General features: G+C 45.7%; 1 protein-coding gene across 1 annotated transcript; it reads right to left on the minus strand.

Moving 5' to 3' along the window:
- Positions 1-292: 292 nt before the first annotated feature.
- On the minus strand, positions 293-18,551 carry LOC132250256 (uncharacterized). Its single transcript, XM_059726785.1, has 5 exons — positions 18,277-18,551; positions 10,315-10,404; positions 6,678-6,835; positions 5,422-5,567; positions 293-1,726 (listed from the first exon to the last, which is right to left on the minus strand). The coding sequence occupies exons 1-5, from the start codon at positions 18,443-18,445 to the stop codon at positions 1,576-1,578; spliced, it is 714 nt and encodes a 237-aa protein (XP_059582768.1). The 5' UTR covers positions 18,446-18,551; the 3' UTR covers positions 293-1,575.
- Between the last annotated feature and the right edge of the window lie 184 nt (positions 18,552-18,735).

Below are 18,735 nucleotides of genomic sequence, written 5' to 3' on the forward strand. Positions count from 1 at the left end.
TGCTGGTGTGAGCAAGTTATTTTAAATGCATAGCAGCATTGATATTTGTATGCAGGTCCTGGCCTGGGCCTTGCTGCTGTGGGGAGGGCAAAGGAGGACTGTACATAATAAAATTTTTCATATATTTTGCTATATAAACCAAAGACAATCATGTAAAACTCATACAGGCTTTGAGATCTGTTGAGAAGTCATTTCCTTTTCATCTCAAACACAAACTAAAATGCAGTTTTTCCTAACACTTCAAGCCTTTTTGCATTGCATTACTTATATCTAAGAGTACACTTATTTCATCCAAGCTTAATATATTTTTATTAAAAAACATTGCATTTTTTGACAGCACAATGATGTAAGATGCCTGATCTGGTTGGTGGCACTTTTAATTCTGACAGAGCTCCAGGTTTGTGTCTGTGTCTGTATCTGCGTTTCTCATTTGCCAAGAGGAAGAAATGGCCCCAGGTCCTCCCAGCTCAGTGCAGAGTTTGCCTCAAAGACCATCCCTCTTTCCTGAGTCACTGCTGGCTGGATCCTGTCAAGAGCTGAGGCACCTGCAGAGGGGGGCTGCAGCCCCTGACCCCTGGGCTGGTGCCTGGGCTCCCTGCATAATGTCTGGGGAGAACGATGTGCTTCCACAGAGCAGTCAGCCCAGAGCCTGGGGCTGTGAAGCATGAAGCCCCTTTGCACCCTCAATACAACGCGCCCCAGAACACAGCGTCTCGGAAACCCCGCCCCTCTCTACAGGCCTTCAGAGAGGATCCTTCATCCCAATTCCTGGAGTTCTCCCCTATGGACATACGACCAGTCTGTCACAGGACCAGGTGTGGCTAATGCTTTCCTTTTCAACCAGAGATGGAGATGGGAGTGCTGCCCATCCCATGGTTATGCCCTGGTGATTACAGAAGCCACCCAGGAAGAGGAGTATCAAAGCTCATTTCCCTCCTCAGCCAGACAGTGACACCTAGGAGAGGTGACCCAGCCACTGGGCCATAGGTCCTCCACCGCCTCCACTCTCCCTGCTGAAGCTGGCATCACTGTACAGAAAAAAATCACATTTACTGGGAAGCGAAGGAGGAGGAGCGGGTATGCTCAAAAAAGAAGCATGACTCCAGCTTTGTGGGGAGCACATTCAGCTAGGAGGGGAGTCCTGGTTCCTGGTCCCTGTAATGATTTAGGTCCCACAGTGAATAACGACGACTAGGAATGAGGAAGAGAACAGACTGAATGATTCCACAGCACAGGGTTCCTCCAGCACAGACCATGTGGCTGTCTCCATCTTGATTTCTCTTTACTCTGCAAGGATCATGTTCAAGTCTAACCTTTATCACTACAGTCCCTGCTCCAGGGACTGTGGGCATTTTCTGTTCCAGAGCTGTTGAATATATATTACATGAACAGTCCTTGGAGCAAATGTGCTGTGGCTGGAGCACTGGATAACAGAGCTCAGGCATATGATACCGCCTGCCTGTAGTGGTCCAGGGATCAATGCAAGCAGGACTGAGGAATATTTGGGTTGCAGTGAAAGCCTTGGTGATTATTTACAATTAAATGTCACACAGTTTCTCTGATACAGGGTCGGGCCTATGATCTCGCAGTATTTGATAGGGCCAATGTGGCTGCATTTCTCTTGCAGATCCATCTGTGCATTGTTTCACAGGCATCAGATTCAATCATTTCCTTCTTGTAAACAGCACAGTTTTTCCCAGGTTCTCTTCTTTTTACTTTCACCTTCCTGAGGAGGGAACAGAAGCATCTTGCTGAGAGGTTGGCACAGAGCTATGAAAAGACAGGGGGAAGTATGGGAAGGAGTGAGCCACACGTGTTGGTTGATTTGGGCTCTGCAAGCAAATTCCAGCCTATGTAAAGGAATAGTGGGGATGTTCATGACACCTTTGGGATCCCAGGTCCTTTCCATCCATGACTGCCAAGATTAGCAGCAGGAGGAAACCCTTCACCTGGGGCAGAAACCCTGAGGTTTAATGGAGAGCCCTGAGGTTTAATGAGAAAAATGGAGAAAATGCAGGGAAATAAATCCCAAAGTCCAGTGTGTAGGGGAGACACAGGGCTCAGTTCAGGAGACATCACACTTCAAGAATACCCAATACATGGCTCGGGTGTGTTTGCTGACGGGCTTCAACCATGATGAAGAGTATAAGGGTTTATTTCTACTTGCAGCGTGTGACATTACAGTCACAGTGAAGAAATCATGGCCTTGGATGGCCAGGTGCTATGGATATGTTTGCAGGGCACAGTGCCATGCCACATAGAGATGACCAAGCCAGCTCAGGTACTGGGATCAGTAGGGGCACATTGATGCCCTTAACTCTGCTGGGTGCATATTCACCATCCACAGCTTTTGGTTGCATGCTCTTACTCCAAGTCAAATGGAGCCTAAGCACAAATAATGTATCCTTCTCTCATTGAGGGCTCAGTTATAGTGAGTTAGCTTCTACTTAACAAAAGGGAAGAGCATACAGTTCTCCAGCAAGCAGGACCAGAACTACCATAGGATTATCGGCACAGCAAAGCAGTAGGCATGTAGACAAACTCCAATATGAATTGAGATGAGTGTGAGGGATCTCCTCATGTACCTCTTTTGCCAGATATTAACAGTGGAATCCTCAAGGCTATAAAACCTATCAGGTATTTGCTGTCATTTTGTGTGAATGGATAATTTGACTAAGGCAGATTTCCTTTGCCTTTTAAAGCTATTTAGAAATATCTACCAAGGCGATATCTTTTTTTGAACCAACCACATATCTGGTCCAATATATATTTAGAGAGAGAGAGTGAGAGAGAGAGAGCAAGCAAGCACGTGAACGTGTGTGTATGTGCGCACACACATATACACACATATATGTACATGTATGTACATGTATGTATAGTGACCTGAAGCAGGATACCTTGTGCCCAAAAGCTTGTCAAACTTCTCTCCTAACTATGCAATTGGTTCAATAAAATATATCACAAAAACCCTTCCTCTCATAAGCTTTCTGGCCCATCATGACTACAGGAACACTCCACCCCTACTAGAAAAATCTGCCCATCTGCAATTCCTACCACACAGCAGCATGTCTGTCTCTGTAGCATAGTCCCACCAGTGGCACAGCCCTATTCTTGCTCGATGCCACATGATGCTCCAGGAGGACACACATAAGATCATCAGGTTTGTTCTGATGCTAGAAAAGGCCTTGTGCAGTAAGAAATGTTTTTTCACCATTGTGGTTGCACCAGTCTAGCTGCCTCAGTAAAAACCTTTTGACTAAACCCCAGTTCCAACTAACTATGGGAATTTTGCCTTCTTAATCCTATAGTGCCAGGATTTCACCCTAAGTGTATGGCCATACAACTATTTACCACAGGGTAAATGGGCCAAGACTTATGCTACACTGTCGTAGTGGCATGCTGCCCGGCTATAGTGTGCCACTGTGCTCACATAGCCAGAGAATCTAACTGTGCGCCGCCCATATGCCACAGTACAGGCGGCTACTGAACTGTGTTTTAGTACATCCCCCAAGGAAGTCCTAAAACATGTTGCAGTACTAACATCGCCATACAGCGACACGTAGACACACCCACTGAGAAGCAGCTGATACACAGCAAGGACCTACTCGCTTTCACTCCCAACTAAGTAACTTGAGTGCCCTTACCCCTAGTGCAGACACAGCCATGTAAACTCTACTTGTGAAGTCATATTTTACACCTACTTTAGTATCTTCTATGAATGCATTTCAATGTAGCACTGAAGAAAATACCTGACAGCAGAAAAATGGACATTTCAGCAACCTAGTCTTTACCACCGGGGCTGACAAACCATGGCAAAGGTGGCAATGTTTCAACTGCCTACATACTGGAGTCAGATACTCCAAGGAACTAATGAAGAAGTGGGGCTGTACCATTGGTTCAGCCACCTGTGAATGCAGCACAGAGCCTCAGAGTATGAAACACCTGCTGCAATGCCAGCTGGTTGAAGGCATGTGTACAATGAAAGATCTCTCAATGTACAATAAATAAGCACAAGCATGTGTAACAAAATGGTATTATGTGGTGTAGAGACATGAAAAGAAAAAGAGGAAGAAGTGTAGCTCTTATATTTACCCACACCTACAGAAAAGAAAACAAGATGGACTCAGGGAGCCCTGGAAGGTAGTGACTTGCGACTGAGATGAGGCCTTAGGTCAACAGCATCCATGCTGTGTGGTTTCCCAAGACTTTGATTCTGCCAATTGAGGGCCCATGTGCATGGAGCTGACCCTGCTGGTTATGCTGCAATCTGAGCTGGAACAAGATAGGTGCCTTAGCCATAAGACTCATCCTACACTTCGGGAAATGGCCACGAGGAGGCAGGGGATCCAGGCATGCAACTGCACTGTGACTAATGCAACTTCATATTTATACCAAGCACCACCAAAAATCCTAACCTGTGTCCCTTGAATTGTGAGTCATTGAGCCAAATCCACTGATTCTCCTTCTTTCTAAAGGTCAGTCTGAGCCAGATAAACTTATTTTTTTCTTTTTTGTTATTTATAAATTCCTATGGAAGAAGCAGAAACACATTGCTCAGCTATATGGCTTTCATCCCTGCCTTACCCTCTCTTTCACACATTCAGCTTCAATACAGGTTTAGCCCCAACCCTAAATGTCAAGTGGAAAAGATCATTAGCTCAGCCACACCAGTCACTGCTTTGGTTGGAAAAAACCTTAGGGTTGACAGTGATTTGTGTGCCTTCTTTCAAACTCCATGCCAGGACAAACAGAGCTGGATCCCATCAGATTCTAAGCCTAGAGAAAGTTTTCAAAATCCCTTTGTCTCTAGATTTCCAGGAACAAAGCCCTAGAGTTTCCGAGTCCAGAAACCTCATGGTCACAGAAACAGGGATTGTGTGAAAGAGCTAGACTCTGAAGTGAGATTTCAGCAAAGACAGCCAGGACCCTTGCCCCATTAAAGGGAATCTCTGCCCTGAATCAGCAAAGGAAGTATGGGCAAAGGCTTGGTTGCATGAATTGTCTGTCCAACAGGAGGGCTGAGCCTTCTCCCTTTTAGGAAACTGAAGGAGTTGGGAAAAAACGCCTGACACTATCTCATCCCATCCCCACAGCCATGGCCACTCTGTTTTGCACAGTGGTGGTAGGAAGGGACCCTGAGCTCCTTCCATCAGTCTCCCGCTGACTCTGGGAATCCCTCCTGCCCCATCCTGAATCAGTCACTCTGGTGTCAGCAAGCAGGGTCCACTGGAGAGGCCAGACCAAGCCTGGGCTTACTTGGCTTCTGTCTAAGAAAAGCCTCTCTTCGAGGGGAGTCAAAGGCCCGGGCACAGCCTGCACCTCAAGTGAGCCCGCATCAGGACAGCTGCACGTACATCTGGAGATTGCAGCCCAGTAGAGTGTCTAGTCCCTTGGCAGTGAGTGCAGGGATCCAGAGCTCACCATCTCAGTCTCATCTTCCACAACGAGGAGCTGGGACCTGTTGGCGGAGCAGTGTATCCAACTGGCCTCCCAATCAGCTGACTCCTTTGAGAAGTAGTAACATCTGCCCCTGTGCAGCTGCCAGTCAGAGGGGCAGAGCTCACACTCTGTGGGAGGGCAATGAAGATAATAAATGAGCATCATTACTTAAGTCCTCCCACAGCATTTGTATACTGTGGACCTTAAAATGCGCCATGTAAGCCAGTTTGGATACCAAGTACAGTGAACTTCATGCAATTACTCTTGGAGATGCCTAGGGAGTGTATCCCAGTTGTGCAGCAGTGAGTGGGGTTTTATTTGCCATCCTCAGAAGCACCGGTTGTCGGCTGCAGCCAAGGCTGGGGATTTTGACTGGAGTGTGCCAATGCTCCTGCTGGGACTTAAACAGGGATATTCCTGGTTAGAGGGTCTTGCTCCTCTGCTCTGAGCTACACTAAGCGCCATAGCTGATGTCAGGAAGAAATTTTACTCCATGGCCAGCTTGGTGCAGATTGTGAGAGTTTTTGCCTTTCTCTGCGGTGGAGGGCATGGCCGGCCCTCTTCCTTGGATCTCCTGAGTGTATTTTAACAACCTCTGCAGCAGCAGGATGTTGGCCACCATGGTCCCCCTGCTTTAGCTGTGGCAGGTTAGACTGTTATGTCTAGTGCTTGTGTGAGGATTGACTGGGTAGTTTTCCTAATAGGTTAGACAATGGGATTGAATAAGGATGATCCTGCCTCAGGCAGGGGGTTGGACTAGATGACCTCTGGAGGTCCCTTCCAGCCCTGCTTCTCTATGATTCTGTGATTAACACCTACAGCAGGGCTGACCAAGATAGGGCCCACAGACCTGATCTGGCATGCTATATCATCTGGCCTGCGTGGTTCTCTACAGGTCTGGCAGCAGGCAGAGGTAGCAATATTAATGACCTCTACAGCCACTGCAATTAATCCTGGCACTGCTCCCTGATGCTAACTTTCTGGACCTGTGGGGAGCCCTATGGGACAGATGACATGGCCCTGTGCACTGGATCAGGCCTATGGATTGGCCTCACATGCTGAATCAGGCCTGTGGACTGCCCCTGCACCACACATCTAGCCTGCAAGACCACGTGATTTGATAACTACTGACAACTACACTGATTATCAGAGCAGGAGGTACAACATAGATGCATTTGCCATTTTTGAGGGGATGTAGACACACTGCCCATTTTTGTGGTTTAAAGGGACTGAATTACCTCACTCTGTTTATTGTTGCAGAGATCTTCCATGAGCATCTGAAGTGTCCTCAAATACCTCTCGCCAGTCCCATCTTCCCTTGAACATGTAGAATTACCCGCAGAGTTTGTACTCAGTTTGAAGGGACTCCCTGCATTGTAAGTACTGCCACTCCAGGCTCAAATACAAAATAAGAGATACCAGTTAACAGCAGAAGCAATGAAATGTCACCTTTACACCCAAGCATCACAGAGGTTGTGATCTTTGAGTAAGTTAGCTGAGTGAATGAAAATAAGCTTATCCTTTTTTTAAATTTTTTTATTTTTTTATTTTTTTATTTATTTATTTTTTTTGCTGGTTTATGATACCCATGGAAAAAAAAAAAGGGGGATATCATGGTAAGTTCATTGTTTTTGATTGACTTTTGATTTTTTTCCCCCTAATCATTTTCTGTAGAAGTAATTCAGGTTGCCTTACTCTGGAGACTGAAGAGGCATGTGTGTTGGGATTTTATTTTGTTAGCTCTCATGTAACTCAAACATTCCCCTTCACTCTTGTCAGCTTCCTGTAAGGAGGTGGTTAGAGGGATGTGGAGCTAAGGAATAGAAAGCTTTCTTGTTCCTGAGCACTCACAGTCAGTGGAGGATATTGTTTCTTAACAACGCTCCTTTCCGTGATCCAAACACACTCCAAGTAAAATGCATACACAGCAGACGTGTCTACATAAGATGCTGTGCTGCATCTAGTGTACAGTAGATTACTGTGCAGTAAAGTGTCACCATCTACACATGTGCACCTTTTACTGTCCAGTAAATTACTCTACTATGCAGTTAGCTACTGTCTATAAATGCAGGTAGCAAACTAACTGCATAGGAAGTACTGCGCAATAGCACATGCATAGATTCTGACCAGAAGCAAAATTGCTCCCAGTCAGCCCCAACACCAGGGGGTCACAGGGGATGAGGAACTCCCGGCCAGCCCCCAGCTGCATGTGGAAGCCCTGCTGAGGACAAGGCTTGTCCCCATGTGCATGGGGATAGGAGAGCTGTGCAGCGGCAGCTGTTCCTTATCTCCATGCACACCAAGACCCAATGTGCATGGGACCAAGAGACACAGGCCCCGGTGGATCCAGCACAGCTTTCCTGGCCCCATGCCCCTTGGGACCAAACCACATGCTCCCTGCCAGCCCTTGGCTACCACCACAGGGGATCCTGGAGCTCCACGTCACTGCTGCAGGGGGCCAGAGCAGGGTAGGAGCAGCTCTGTACCATGCTGCTTCTATTAGGGCTGTGTGAAATGTCACCACCAGTTTTGCTTCAACACTGTTTCGACCAGTTTTGAGGTTGAAACAACAAAATTGAAAAGAAACAGATATAATCAAAACAGGCTTGAAACAAAATGAGGCAAGTCGAACTATTTCACTGTTTCAACCCTGTTTTGACGTTTCACCCATAGGCTATAGTGGGGAAGGTTGAAACAGCCTATACTTTTGTCATTTCTAGCCTGCTTTGGAAAAACCTTCGAGGAATGGTAGCTCCTTCTGGTGGCATTAAGCCTGCCAAGTTTCAAGGAGATAGGTGCAGGGAGGTTGGAGAAACTGCACCCCAAAGTCTTGAAAGCAAAAGTCATATCACATGTATGTGTTAAGCCACAGCAGGGGCAGAACTGCAGGCTTGCTAGCCCCTGCTGAGGCCACAAAGCCTGCCAAGTTTCAAGGAGATAGGTGCAGGGGTTTGGGGGAAACTGTATCTCAAGCTGCAGACAAGCAAACCTCGTGACATGGGTGACCCTGTGTATGTTAAGGCACAGCAGGGTGAAAACTGCAGGCATGCAAGCCCCTGCTGAGGCCACAAAGCCTGCCAGCTGTCAAGGAGGTCGGTGCAGGGGTTCTGGGTTCTGGGGCCCTGCACCTCTGGCTGCTGACAGGCAAAACTTGTGTCATGAGTGCTTGTGCGACTGTGTCTGTCTTAGGGCACAGCCGGGGAGTAGGGTGGGGTGGGGTGGGGTGGGGAGAAACTACTGCAGCCTGGCTTCTAGGCCCTGCTGCAGCCACAAAGCTTGCCAGCTGTGGAGGAGATCGGTGCAGGGGGGTCCTGGGGCCCTGTACTCCTAGCTGCTGACAGACAAAGCTTGTGACATGGGTGCTTGTGCAACTGCTGCCTCTCATCAGGCAGCAGGATGGAAGAGCCCAAATCACTTGCCACCACAGACCTGGGGGTAATAATTGACCACAGTATGAACATGAGCTGGAAGTGCGATGCTGTAGCCAGCAGGGCCAACAATATGCTGGCACGCATCAATTGCTGCATCTCTAGCAAAACCAGCGCAAAGAACTGATTCTCCGGCTCTCCTCGGCATTGGTGAGACTGCAACTGGAGTACTGCGCCCAGTTCTGGGCTCTGCACTTTAACAAGCATGTGGTAAAGCTTGAGAGAGTCTGGAGAAGGGCTTCCCATATGATCAGAGACTTGCATGGCCAGCCCTACAAGGAAAGGCTGAGGGACCTGGGACTCTTCAGCCTGAAAAAGAGAAGGCTGAAAGGGGACTCGGTAGCAGCTTTCTGCTACATCAGAAGTGTACATCTAGGGCTCGGTGAACAACTCTTTCACCAGGGCACCCTTGGGGAAAACTAGGAGTAAGGGTCACAAACTCCTGGAAGATTGTTTCAGGCTTGTTTCAGGCTCAATATTAGGAAAAACTACTTCACAACTAGGGTGTCCAGACTGGACCGTTAGCTTTCACCCTGCTGCACCTTAACACACACAGTGTCACCCATGTAACGAGTTTTGATCGTCTGCAGCTTGAGGTGCAGTTTCCCCCAAACCCCTGCACCTATCTCCTTGAAGCTTGGCAGGCGTCATGCCCTCAGAAGGGGCTACCATTTCTGCAGGTTTCACCCAAAGCAGGCCAAAAATGACAAAGTTATAGGCTGTTTCAACCTTCCCCATTACCGTCTAGGGGCGAAATGTCGAAACAGTGTTGAAACGGCGAAACGTTTCGACTTGCCTCATTTTGTTTCGAGGCTGTTTTGACAATATCTGTTTCATTTTGAATTTGCTGTTGCAACCTCAAAATGAGTTGAAACAGTGTCAAAACAAAACTGGTGGTGAAATTTTGTATAGTCCTACTACCTGCTGCTCCCTCCTTCTTGCTGTCTCTCTCCCTCCCTTTGCACACCCTGCTGACAGCCTCATAAAATGTGAAAAAATAACCCTCGTAGCAACACAAGTTCCCTAAGGTGCTCTGTTTTATAGCGCCTTCAGGGACCCAGTTGTGTGGACAATAAAACTTGTGACATGCCCCTGGCTACTTTCTTTTTCTAGCTGTGGTGGCTGAAGAGTGGGCTTGCTGCCCTGATGAATTTGGAGCGTGTGAACCTGAAAAACATGGGGGCTTAGTCTGTGAGACTCACTTTAATTATGACATTCCTCAGGAGAGATTTATCTCTATGTGTTGGCAGACATGAGGCCCAGGGGCTGTGTAATGAAGTCCTACAGTGCTGTGTTAATTTATCATTAAATAATTAGCTAGCTGCTGCTCTGAGCAGTGGGTGTCATGAGCTACGTCCCACCTGGGGCTGACAAATCCTGAATGGCAAGTGCCAGCCACAGGGACATGGCAAGTCAAAGCATTTGTGGCATTTTCAGCAACACTCACATACAACTCTCAGCATCACGCCTGTGGCCAGGAGAAGGATTATCACAGCCACTAGTGCAGGGGCATGGACCTTGGAGCAGCGCCTCTCACCTGCAGAGAGGAGGACAAATTTGAAGGATGAACCACTGGGAAAGGACCCCTTCCCCTTCTCAGTCTATGCCCAAATAATGCTCCTTTCTCTTCCTTTCTCTGAGCTCAGCGGCTAAATTAAAGCTTGTCAATTTACACTAAGCCCCACAGTACTGAATTGTCTCTTGCTTGCTCTCTCTGTGAAACATTTGGATTCAGATGAGTCCCGATGGATATCTTCCAGTACTACTGGGACCCTCTCCTTGTGAGGACAGATGTAACCCTCCCACCACTGGCTGGATGCCCACTACTCAGCAATGATTCAGGAGGGGTTTTGGAAAACCAGGAGCAAGACAAAGACTTGGTATAGCAAATGAGGACTGTTAGTGTAAGAGAGTGCCCAGTCACAGTCAGTCTTACAGTGGAGGTGAGCTATCTCTTCTTTCTCCTTCCCTCATTCTACCTGTGACTGTCCCACTTGGGGCTTTCTTCCCAAGTTCAATTCAATGTGATCCTTGACATTACAGGGATCCTGTCAACTTGGCACAGAGCTGACCAGGAGGAAAGAGCCATGGGAGATTTGAAGGGAGGCTACCTGGATGTTCAGGAGCTGCATGAACTCACCAGCCATGGCACTAAAGGGTCAAGAGGAAGCCTCTCCATCTCTTCCTACTTCAACCCTCTACTGGCATATTTAACTTACCTGGCTTAGGCTGACGCTGTACTTTGGTAGTTATATTTGCTTCTTGGCTCACAAGACCTGGGGAATTTAAATGGTCGTTATTTGCTATGGCTGTATACATAGGACATTCTAGCTTTTCCTTTCACCTCCACACTCTGGTGCCGTTTTGTCACCTGTTGGCTACCCAAGCTAACTTTCTTCTTCCTCTTGATCACACCCATTTTCCCTCTCCAATGTATTCCAGAAAGACAGATGCACTGCAAGTCTGTTACTTCTAATTATCTTGTCATTTAATTAGAACAAGGAAGTTGAAGTTAACCTGCCAGAAATAAAAAAAAAAATATTTGCAAATTTTAAATCCTAAAGTTTAGTTTACAGGTGATTTCACCCTGAAAGACAGATATGAAAAATATCCCAGAACTTATGTCTCTGAGGTACTGGCTACAGGCAAAATGGCATCCATTTCAGCTTCTGTTCAGTGCAGACATTAACAGAGGAGATATATGCACTCATGCACGCATATACATTCCTTCATATAGAGACCTTACTATTATTCTTCTTGAAGTCTAAAAATCACAGCATTTCTGTGGGAAGGGCTGGTTTGCTTCTTGTAAGTGGCAAACTTGAGGGAGGTACCTGGTGGAGTGCTACAGAAGGCAGAGCTAATTCTGAACTTAGTAATGATGCATCCACTTCTGACACTTGGTATAATGAGCAACACTGCTGGTCCAAAAAGAAACTAATTCTTCAGTTGCTTGTGTCACCCTTTAACCCCTAGGCAGCTGGTGCAAAACATGACTATTCTTCTGTTTACGCTCTGAGCAGCTGGTACCTAGATATGCCTACCTTCACAAGAGAACTAGACACTAAATATACATATTACACTAGATTTGGGAGTGTTATCAACAATAGAAAGGAGAGAGAAAGAGCCCGAAAGTATCCTTGGAGGTTACAAGTACGGGCAGTGGCAATACGTATGGTGTGCACAGGGGTGCACGTGCACTCCCTGAGAGTGATGGTGCACCCCCTACCGCAGCACGGGTAGGTGAGAGCACTGATGCCTCCCCTGAGAGAACCAGCTGGGGAGTGGGGGTGCCAGGAAAAGTGGTACCGCCACGGCTGATCTCGCCAACCTGGAAGTGCTTCCCGTGTGCCACTGCCAGTTGCGGGTTGGTAGGATCAGCTGTGGGTTCCTCCACCCTGCCCGGTCGCTGACTGTCCGCTGGAGGGGCAAGTGCCTCCCCAACTCAGGAGGCACCAGTAGTCCACGAGATGGGCAGAAGCCAAAAAGAGACTCAGAGGCCATGTCTACATGTATTCTTAACTGCAGAGTAGACTAATTATCTGTGAAGTAAAGCATCACCATCTACACCTGCAAAACTAATTATCACCTCCATAAGATAGTAGTCTCAGGGACAGTACTATTTTATGGCAGGATAATTAACTATGATTAAATAAACATGTAGACACTGACCACAGGTGTAAATTGAGCCTTGTCAGTGCAGCCAAAAGGGGGGGTGGGCTGCTTCCTGCCGTCTAGCCACATAGCTCCTCACTTTCAGCACCCTTGTGCTCAAATCAATGCTGTCCCAGCTGCACATGTAAACACTGTGCCTGGGAGTAGTATATTCCAGCTCAAACTGCTCCAGAGTTTATTGCTTTGAATTCCATGTCTAGATGCATACACAATAAATGAACAGAAACCAGTAGCTAAGGGAAATGAGAGTGAGTTTGTGTGTGTGTGTGTGTGTGTGTGTGTGTGTGTGAGAGAGAGAGAGAGAGAGAGAGAGACAGAGAGACAGAGAACTGGGCAGCAATAATTTTGTATTGCACCCTTGTATACTCATTGCAGGCATGTAAAAAGTGAGTGCAGGGTTTGTTTGTATATTCCAAGGCATGAAGCTGCAAAGCACAGAGTGACAGCTCTTTACTGTTATGACCAGGTGACACGGCCTTCTTACATGGGCTTAATACACAGGCCTGCTGATCGCCTGCTGCGCAGGGTCAAATTTCTTGCAGTTAAGAGAGTTGTGGTCAGTTCTAGGCAGCTGAATACCACACAGATATTGACTAACATTAAGGAGGGCGGAAATGTTTTATCAGAGACAAAAGTGAATATATTTTAAATCTATATGAAGAAAAGGGCCTGTGTGTGTCAGTGCCATAGCTCCAAGATCATGATACCTAGAGACCTAAAACTTTGCGTGCATACTAAGGGGGCCCTAGGGGGTGTGCACCTGGGTGCTATTTTTTTTTTATTTGGCTCCAAAAAATTTTTTCGCCAATTGTTTGATCTATACTGCATAACCCGCTGTGACAGGTCAGCCCCAGGAAGCAGAATAAATGTGCATGTGTAAAACATTCTTTAGCAAAGCTCAAAGCTCCTGGCCAAAGTCAACCGGTACAGCTGTAGAAGGCTCTGCATTTAGGAGTATTCCCCTAAGGGCTGTGGTTGGGACTGGTTAACAGGACCTAGGAGCACCCACTGGCAGATTGAGGGCTTAAGGAATGTCTAGGGAGAAAACCGTACTGGGCTTTCTCAAGGACTAATTAGGGGGTTGTGAGAGGCATTCCCTGTAAGGCAATAACAAGAAACAAACTTGCTAAAAATTGACTTGCAAAAGCAGCAGCCAGAGCAGCTGAGACTCCAGAGCAGCAAGCTGAAAGATGACAAACAAACAGAGGAGCAATGGGTACATCCAGAGCAACTGAGACTCCTGAACAGCAGATTACAAGACGAGAAACAAACAGAGCAGCAATGGCTGTATCCAGAGCAACTGAAACTCCTGCACACCAAGTTGCAAACAGAGCAGCAATGGCTGCAGCCAGGAACCGGCTCTGGAGAGGAAAAGAAAACTGCATACTTCTACAATCCAGCCTTGGATTACGGTTCTGATCCATTAGTTGCAACTGGCTCAATGGCGACTTCTTGCAGCCACTGCCTTGCAATGAGATGGAAAGGAGAAGCTCCATGGATACGCTGCAACAGTGGCAAGGTTCAACTGCCCCAAATGAATGATCCTTCTGAGCCCCTTCATACATTGTGGACAGGCAACACTCCAGATGCAGGTCATTTCCAAAGCACTATTAGAAGACACAACTCACGCTTCCAAATGACATCTTTTGGCACCACAAAAGACATCAGAGAATCTGGCTACATGCCCACATTTAAAGTGCAGGGACAGGTTTATCATCCGATTGGCAGTCTGATGCCACTCTGAAGTGAAGATGCCAAATTCCTGCAGATCTACTTCATGGGTGACAATACAAAGCAGGCTGAACAGTGTTGCAACTATGTCATTCAAACCAACCTGCAGGTGGTGTTGCAGTTGCAAGACATGCTCCACAAGGAAAACAACTATGTTCACAGTTTCAAGTGTGCCATGGAGTCATTGGCATCATCAAGCATTGTTGCCACACTGTTGACAGGAGTAAGAACAGCTCACTCAGCCTTCAAGTTGTCCTTAAATCTGGCAAGTGCAGAGGCACCAACCTGCAACATTGCTAGGGGTACTGGCAAAGCAAAGACCCTGCAGGAGTGCCAGCTCATTGTCTGGGATGAGTGCACAATGTCTCACAAAGCTGCCTTACGGGTTCTTGATTGCACCCTCCAAGATCTTCGACATAATGACAAAACAATGGGAGGAATGACTGGTGTTGGCTGGGGATTTTCGACAGACATTGCCAGTCATTCCACATGGAACCAAAGCTGATGAACTGCAGGCCTACCTCAAAGCTTCATACATTTGGAAAAACATTCAGAAACTCAGACTCATGACCAACATGTGAGTGCATCTAACAGGTGATGCATCTGCTGGAGAGTTTGCTGCAAGCCTGCTCAAACTGGGAAATGGGGCCATGGTGTCTGAGAATCAAGATGGAACTATCTCAATGAACAACATTGAGATACTTCAGTTCTTGAAGTTGCAGCACTTCAAGAACTGAAAGAGGCAGTTTTTCCAAATGTTGCACATCACTTTCATGACCACAAGTGGCTATGCCAAAGAGATCCTGGCATCAAAAATGATGCAGTCAATACCATAAGCAAAGACCTTCTTTCTCAATTGCCTGGCACTGTGCAAAAATACAAGTCAGTGGACACTGTCCCAGACACCAATGAGGCAGTCAACTACCCAACAGAATTTCTCAACTCTCTCAAACCACCAGGTGTGCCTTTACACAATCTGGAGCTCAAGATTGGTGCACCCATCATTGTCAGGAATCTGGACCCATCAGCCCTCTGCAATGGAACACAATTGGCTGTCAAGAAGCTCATGCCACATGTCACTGAAGCTACCATCATGACTGGCCATGCAGCGGGGCAGGATGTCTTTATTCCACACGTTCCAATCATTCCCTCTGACCTGCCATTTCAATTTAAATGACTCCAGTTCCCAATCCACCTCAGTTTTGCCATGAACATGAACAAAGCACAGGAACAATCATTCAAAGTTGTTGGCCTCAACCTGCGAAGCCCATGCTTTTCTCATGGCCAGCTCTATGTTGGTTTTTCCAGAGTTGGCAATGGCAAAAACTTTTCATCTTGGCACCAGATGGCAAAACATGCAACATTGCCTATCCTGAAGGTTTACACGGATAAAAAAAGTGTCAAACACCATCATAAACTGGGATAGAAAAATGTAATGTGAAATCCTCAGTGCTATGCTAAAGTTTTACAAAGTAAATAAACAATTCTACCTCACAATTCAGTTGTTTAATACATTTACATGTTTAACTTTTATAGGTTTTTGGTATAACCAAAAGCTCACAGTGTCAAGTTGCATCACACAAGTAAAATAGGGCACAAAACTAAACACATACACACAGCTTATTCGTAGAGCAAAATAAGATTAGTAGAGGAAAAAAAAAATTACAATTTGATTACCACAACCCGTGCGAAGCCAAGTACTTTAGCTAGTAATAGAATAATAGAAAATGAGAGAAAAGTACCTATGGAGGTGACATCTAGTCCAACCCCCTGCCTGAGGCAGGATTTGTCCTACCCAAACTCAGTCTTTTCTAACATATTAGCAAAGTCTTAGTTACAGTCTTTTCTAACATATTAGTAAAAATATACAGTCAGCTCTGACACACAACCACTAGAATAACACTCTAACATGCAGCAGGGGAACAATGGCAGCTAGCATTATAGTGCTATAGGGGTTGTTAAAATTAACCTGTCAGATTAAGACAGCCATGGCCCCTGGTACAGAAGATGGACCGCGCCTTCCTCCAAGCCCATACTAATCTGATCCTGGGGTAAAATTACTTTCCAAGCCTCTGGTTTTTAGTCCCAGTAAGAGTATTGGCACATCCCAGTCAAAATTCGCAACCTTGGGCGGCAGCCAACACTCAGCGCTTTTGCGGAAGGCCCAAAACCACCCAGACCCATGTTGTACCAGGATGAGAAAAAATTCCTTCCTAGCCACACATGGCAAGCAGGAAAGCCCAGAAGCATGGGGAATAGTCACAGTAGGACATAGGCACAGCTACCACTGGCATTTTAATAACTAGATTGCCTTTGAGAAAAACAAATAGTTTAACTGAAACGGAAAAAAAGAAATGTGCAAAGTAGAAATCGAAGTGATTTGTAGAAGTCCTCATGCTGCCTGGTTTTCTAATGTTCATAACGTGTAAAGAAATGTAGGGTCTGTTTCTGCTCTCCTGCCACATTGTAACTTGCCTGTGCAAAGCACAAACAGGTCCAGAAATGTTGTGTATTGCACCCATTAACTACATCCACACATGCAGGCACAAGCCTTGCATGTCAAACTGTGAGCCACCCTGCTGATTTACAGCACAGTATGGAGTAGGCCTGTGCAAGTCAGCAGCTTCAGAGCCACCTCGGAGATCTGGCCATAGGGTATAATGGGGAATCAATGAAATAACTATAATTTTGTTGCTTTTTGTCCGATTTGGATGAAACGTCCAGGGATGATAGCTTCTCCTGAGAGCATGAAACCCACGAAGTTTTAAGAAGATAGGTGCAGGTGTTTGTGAGAAACTGTACCCCAAATTCTTCGAAGCCAGGCTCATGTCACAGCTGTGTGTTACACCGCAGGGGGGTGAAAACTGCAGGGGTGATGGCCCCTGGTGAGGCCACAGAGCCTGCCTAAGAACAAAGATGGAAGTCTCTACTACTCTTTCAGGTAGACAGGTCATCGTGGAAACATTCGCTAAAGGAGCAGAATTGCTTGAAATTCCCTCCATGGTTTATCAGTTCAGTGAAGTTTTGTATGCGGATGATTTATTTCAGAATACAGTTGGTTTTTAGTCACTGGAAACAAACCAAAACTATTCACTATGGCTTTATTACCCATGCCATGGAGATGCCACCAGCATCATACCAATTAATACACAAAACCCTTTTGCAAATTCACCATCTGTTAATACTGATTTCCAATTGTACACACATATTATGGAGTTTGATCCTTATTATTAGTCATCCTTAAAAAATTCTGACCCATGTCCTTCATAGCACCTTCTACACACATCAGCTTTCATGGCACAAAAATCATAGCTGAACAATTTTTCCATTGTACAGAATTATTTTTCTATTGTGGTGATTACTTTATGTAAGTGTGCAAAGCAAAATTTACTTCTAACAATATCATGTAATTCTTATGTTGTGAGTACCCAAATTGTTATTATAAGACATTATACACTACACCTTTGTCTTTATAATTATTTAGTTCTCGTTGAGAAAATCAGAATACATATATACAATTTACATCTAGAATGTTTGTAATATATATTTTATTACTATACATGTAAAAAATCTGTTATGCCTTCAAATGGCATGCAAAATACAGTTCACAAAAAGTTTTAAAATGGCTGACTATTGATAATCAGTCACTTCAGGATCAGTAGCCATCAATACCAATCCTAAAGAAGAATTAACTAGATCTTACTGTAATCCATTCTTGTTTAAAATAAATAAATTTCTGCTAACTGAATACAATGCATTCTTAATCTGAAATAAGACCATCCACCCTCAGACTGGAATAAAAATGATTAACAGCATGAATTAAAACCGTGCTAGGTATCTGGAAGCAAGTTTGCCTGGTGACTCACATGTACTCCCTCCACCAGGATCCCCTTCCTCCTTTCTCCTGTTATCCCACTGATTGTAGTTCTGTCTCTCCACAACACTTTTGGCTTCCCAAAATGTGACTCAGGTACAGTACACAGCACACCAAGCATTGACCTACCTGCCTGGGTATGATTGTCCATCACCAGCTTTGAAGGCAACCCAGCTACTGCAGGAAAGTTCAGGTTGGTATAAATTATATTTTCCAATATTCTCCTTCTTCTTTCCTTGTTACCCCTCTTGGCTACTTCCAGAATGTGACTCCAGTCTGGGTATGACTCAAAAAACATTCTGCTAAAACTATCTTGGTTCCCTGTGCTCAAGTAAGAAGTGTTGTCCTTTTCATGCTTTGATATTTGAATATTATAGCAGCAGTCTGCAGAAAGAGGAAATCTAGTTTGACCCTGATCTTTTTATAGAACGTAACCAGAAGCAGTGTTGTTAGAAAGAGAATATTTCTGATCTTTCATTGCCTCTTTTCTGGCATTATTAAAAGGGCTGTTTTTCTTGAACACACTGAAAAAAAATGCATGGCATTATGCCCTATTCAGACTCTGCATTTCCAGTCGGTCTCATTTTC

Source organism: Alligator mississippiensis, chromosome 4 (genome assembly GCF_030867095.1).
Source record: "Alligator mississippiensis isolate rAllMis1 chromosome 4, rAllMis1, whole genome shotgun sequence".
NCBI classification, from domain to species: Eukaryota; Metazoa; Chordata; order Crocodylia; family Alligatoridae; genus Alligator; species Alligator mississippiensis.

What these genes read in the sequence shown, in the direction of transcription:
- LOC132250256 (XM_059726785.1), bottom strand. Translation starts at nt 18,445, where the DNA reads ATGTTTTTTGAGTCATACCCAGACTGGAGTCACATTCTGGAAGTAGCC. An exon ending in CGTGATGCTGAGAGTTGTAT is followed by an intron (nt 6,836 to 10,314) that starts GTGAGTGTTGCT and finishes TTTGTATTTGAG; the next exon opens with CCTGGAGTGGCAGTACTTAC. An exon ending in GCAACAATAAACAGAGTGAG is followed by an intron (nt 5,568 to 6,677) that starts GTAATTCAGTCC and finishes GCCCTCCCACAG; the next exon opens with AGTGTGAGCTCTGCCCCTCT.